Below are 4,373 nucleotides of genomic sequence, written 5' to 3' on the forward strand. Positions count from 1 at the left end.
TCAACTAACTTTATTACTTTGACATGTTCATTTTTATAAAGTAAAAACTTATAATAATTAAATTTTAGTTAAGGAAACAAAACATTAAAGAATATCAACTATTGAATTCTTTCTAAGTTTTTATTATGGAACCTTTGGACCATATTATCTGTCTTGAAACTTGAAATGATTGATATATCTTTATTATAAATTATAAATTATTAGTATAACATCATATTACACATAATTTGGTTGTTTTTCTACTAGAGGTTTTATTTTATGTCAAGTTTATGTCACTTTATATTTTAACATTTTATTTAATACAAATTTATGTATTTTTCAGTTATTAAAATTTAGATAAATCTGAAAAATCTGTGTGTATGAAACGGGTTAAGATATAATGAATTTCTTGAGATTTGGACTGGTCACAAGTTAAGATATAATGAGTTTATTGAGATTTGGACTTGCCGCAAGTTACAGAAATTAGAACATTGTAATTGGCGTGGGTTAACCCTTTACCCGAACCCGGCCAAGTCCTACCCTACACCGTAAAGATCATTTAACGAGGCTTGGGGCTAGCCCCATTTCGTACAGTATCATTTGTCTGTTTCAATTAACTGCTGATTACAACCAATCTATCACTGACATGACCGAAAAAAAAACCACTCTGACCATTGAGTGCGCGCCCACACACACTCTCTCTCTCTCTCTCTCACGCACACACACACTTTAAGGTATAGATCCAAAGCGTCGTAGAATCAGTATCAGTTGGAATCTCCACATACGCACAGAACTTCCCCTCTCCTCTATGTTTCTCTCTCCCTCTAGTTTCTCTCTCTATATTATTATCATGGGTTTCCCGGCCAACGGCCCATCCGCGTCAGCCAAGCCCCTCAAGTTCCTCATCTACGGCCGGACCGGCTGGATAGGTGGCCTCCTCGGTGAGCTCTGCAAGTCCCAAGGCATCGACTTTGCCTACGGCTCCGGCCGCCTCGAGAACCGCTCCTCCCTCGAAGCCGACCTCGCCTCCGTCAAGCCGACCCACGTCTTCAATGCCGCCGGCGTTACCGGACGGCCCAACGTGGACTGGTGTGAATCGCATAAGGTCGAGACCATCCGGACCAATGTGGTCGGAACCCTAACCCTAGCCGACCTCTGCAGAGACAGAGAGCTCGTCTTGATCAATTACGCCACCGGCTGTATCTTCGAGTACGATCCGGATCACCCAATCGGGTCAGGTGTCGGGTTCAAGGAGGAGGACACGCCCAATTTTGTCGGATCGTTCTATTCCAAGACCAAGGCCATGGTGAGTTGCTCCATTCCAATCGGCAATCACATTGTTTACATAATTTACTTATTTAAAGAAGTATATTATAATTTAATGATTTTTCATGTTTATTTCTCATTAATGAATAATGTGACCTGTATTTATGCATTTTTCCTCTGTTTTTTATTTAGTGATGTTGGTTCTAGATATGCTATGATTTTGTCTGTAACTGGTTCAATTAACTTTATATATTAATGACGTGTGTTATAATCTTGCTCGTGGATTTGTTTGATGTGTATTAAATTGTAAATTTAGGATTTTTAAACACTGACCAATTGGCAATAGTGATCTATTTCAGATCACAAGGAGAGAATAATACAGAAGACAACCAAAAAACCAGTTTGGGGCTTACCCCAAGACCTGTAATCAAAATACATCAAAGAAAAGAAAACACTCAATCCAATAGAATGAATAAGATGACAGACAACCAGCAGCAGAATCAACAAAGGTGTGCGAGATCAGAAAGAGACAATCCAACTGCATCTAGACCTTCAAAACATGCTTTCATAGCTAGTCGATGTGGTGTGCTTGTGATACCACCATGAACCCTTATATTTCTTTCACCTCAAATGCACCACAATGTTGCTGTGAACAACATCATGACCAGTCTGCATTTCACTGTTTCTCCTTTAGTTTGAGTGATAAACCAGTCCACTACCTCTTAGAAGTGCTGCATCTGTAAAAGAGCATCCCAATGACTTAAGTGAGATAACCACTGCCACGCCTGCTTAGCATATGGACAACACCAAAATAGATGATCTCTGGTGTCAGCATTGGCATGACAGTTATGGCAAATGGCTGGACCTATAAAACCCCTCTTTCTGAGGTTATAATTGGAAGGGAAAGAGTTGAGGAGAATTAGAGCAGCCCGCAATTGAATTCTAGGTCAGCCTTGATTCCACATGAAATTGAATCAGCAGGCTCAGAGATAGGCAAATTCCTAAAGAACTGGCCAATTTCAACAGGCCAGTTTTCAGGAATATGCCATTCAGAATGAGACTTCAGCACTGCGAACTTGTCAGTATAATTAAATCCTGCAGAGAGAAAACTTCTGAGCCCAAATTTCTGCTGCAATGTTAGACCATTATACCATGGATCAGTGAATAATTTGAAGATCTGGCCATCACCAATGGATAAATTTAGATGCTGGAGCAAATGGTCTCTGTCATCCAAAATTGACTTCCAAATAATTGAATCTGTAGCTCTGGCATTTAATGTCTGAAAATATTGATGTAGGATCTCGAAATTGTGCCGGTTTGAATGCTAAATGTGAGATTGCATTTTCCTGTTATATTGTCCGAATCTTAAAAAGAAAACGAAGGACATCCATAAAATGCGTTTTCAAGAAATCTTAGATTGATTAGAACAAAGAACATTTTGGTTCGCATGCTCATACAATAGATATGGTTATGACCGTGAGATGAACCAATGATCTTCAGCTCAGTTCAAGATTGCTGAGCTAAGGTAGAAATTGGAAAACTTATAAAAAGTTCAAGATTGAAACTTGGAGTTTTTAACTTTTGGACTCCTGTTTGAAAATTATTCCCTCTTCTTCTAAATGAGATATTTTATGGTTTTTGCATGCAAAATGGATGGTTGTCTTCTGGGAATGGGTTACTAGCAGCGACTCCTATTTATCAGTAGCATATTGACACCTTGAAAAATTGTACTTTGAATTTAAGCTTGAGAATGTCACCCTACAAACACTTCATCTCTACGATACAACATTTGGCATCTCTTTGTCTACTCCGAAATCTGAAATTTGTATAATTGAAGTAAGATGCATCTGACCAAGGGCGTTGTAGGACAATGGTATAATGTCTACCTCCCAAAGTGGATGGTGAGGGTTCAAGTCCCCACAAGGGCAAATGGGTGTGAGTTTCTTGCCAAGGAAAAAAATAATAATAATAAATAAATAAAATAGAAGTAAAATGCATCTGAATTGATGCCCACAGGATTAAGTGAGTGTCCTTATGTATACAAGAAGGAACTTGCTATAGTTATTAAGGCATGTTTGGAATGCATTTCTTTGATGCATTCTTTCCAATTATTATTGCCTCATCGTTTATGTTCAACTTATTTTTAACATGTTTACTTTTTAAGAAAATAAGTTGTAGTTGCTTCCTCTTTTGAGTTGGAGATTTACTCATAACAGCAAGAGTCACCAGCTGATGGACCTTCACTCTGCTCAAACTTTCTGACAAAGATCCGGCTATCATGGTTCTTTTTTTATTTATGCTTTTCTTTTTCTCTTTTACTCTTAGAATCTATATATGTATGAGTATAATAAATAAATAAAAAATAAGGCATTTTGTTTCCCAATCTATTCTTATTTCTGAGGTGGTTTCTCTTTACTGATGTGAGTGCTTGTTACTTTAAGGATGTGCTATACACAAGAAAGTTGGACTTTGCTTTATGTACTTGTTAGTTCTGATAGTAGTTCCTTTTGCTGATCTGGAAAGGTGGAAGATTTGCTCAAAAATTACGAGAATGTCTGCACACTGCGTGTCAGGATGCCTATCTCATCCGATTTAACTAACCCCCGCAACTTCGTCACAAAGATCACTCGATATGAAAAGGTGGTGAACATACCAAACTCAATGACTATCTTGGATGAACTCATCCCCATTTCTATTGAGATGGCAAAGAGAAACCTCACTGGGATCTGGAATTTCACGAACCCTGGAGTGGTCAGCCACAATGAGATTTTGGAGATGTATCAGAATTACATTGATCCCAACTTTACATGGAAGAACTTTACACTTGAGGAGCAATCAAAGGTGATCATTGCTCCAAGGAGCAACAATGAGCTTGATGCCACCAAACTGAAGCGGGAATTTCCTGAACTCTCATCCATTAAGGAATCTCTCGTACAGTATGTGTTCATGCCAAATCAAAAGACCCCTGTAGCTTGAAACTTATAGGTTTGAAATTTTTGGTTCTTCATCTGCTATTTCTTAATTTTGTTTTTGTCTTCCCACATGACATGCAGATTCTGTATTGTGTATCTGAATGTTGTATTCGTATCAAATTGGTTATGAATAAATATTTGAATTTGATTTCTGAA

At 38.0% G+C, this 4,373-nt stretch overlaps 1 protein-coding gene across 1 annotated transcript; it reads left to right on the forward strand.

Moving 5' to 3' along the window:
- Positions 1–638: 638 nt before the first annotated feature.
- Positions 639–4,373, forward strand: LOC132307846 (bifunctional dTDP-4-dehydrorhamnose 3,5-epimerase/dTDP-4-dehydrorhamnose reductase-like). Its single transcript, XM_059805713.1, has 2 exons — positions 639–1,285; positions 3,769–4,373. Exons 1-2 carry the CDS (start codon positions 788–790, stop codon positions 4,219–4,221), a joined length of 951 nt encoding a protein of 316 aa, XP_059661696.1. The 5' UTR covers positions 639–787; the 3' UTR covers positions 4,222–4,373.

This window comes from Cornus florida, unplaced genomic scaffold (assembly GCF_030987335.1).
Source record: "Cornus florida cultivar Cherokee Brave unplaced genomic scaffold, ASM3098733v1 CherokeeBrave_3.0.0_Hap2_Chr05, whole genome shotgun sequence".
NCBI classification, from domain to species: domain Eukaryota; kingdom Viridiplantae; phylum Streptophyta; class Magnoliopsida; order Cornales; family Cornaceae; genus Cornus; species Cornus florida.

Coding starts and splice junctions, on each gene's coding strand:
- LOC132307846 (XM_059805713.1), top strand. CDS start 788: ATGTTTCTCTCTCCCTCTAGTTTCTCTCTCTATATTATTATCATGGGT. Junction 1,286..3,768: donor ATTCCAAGACCAAGGCCATG/GTGAGTTGCTCC, acceptor TGATCTGGAAAG/GTGGAAGATTTGCTCAAAAA.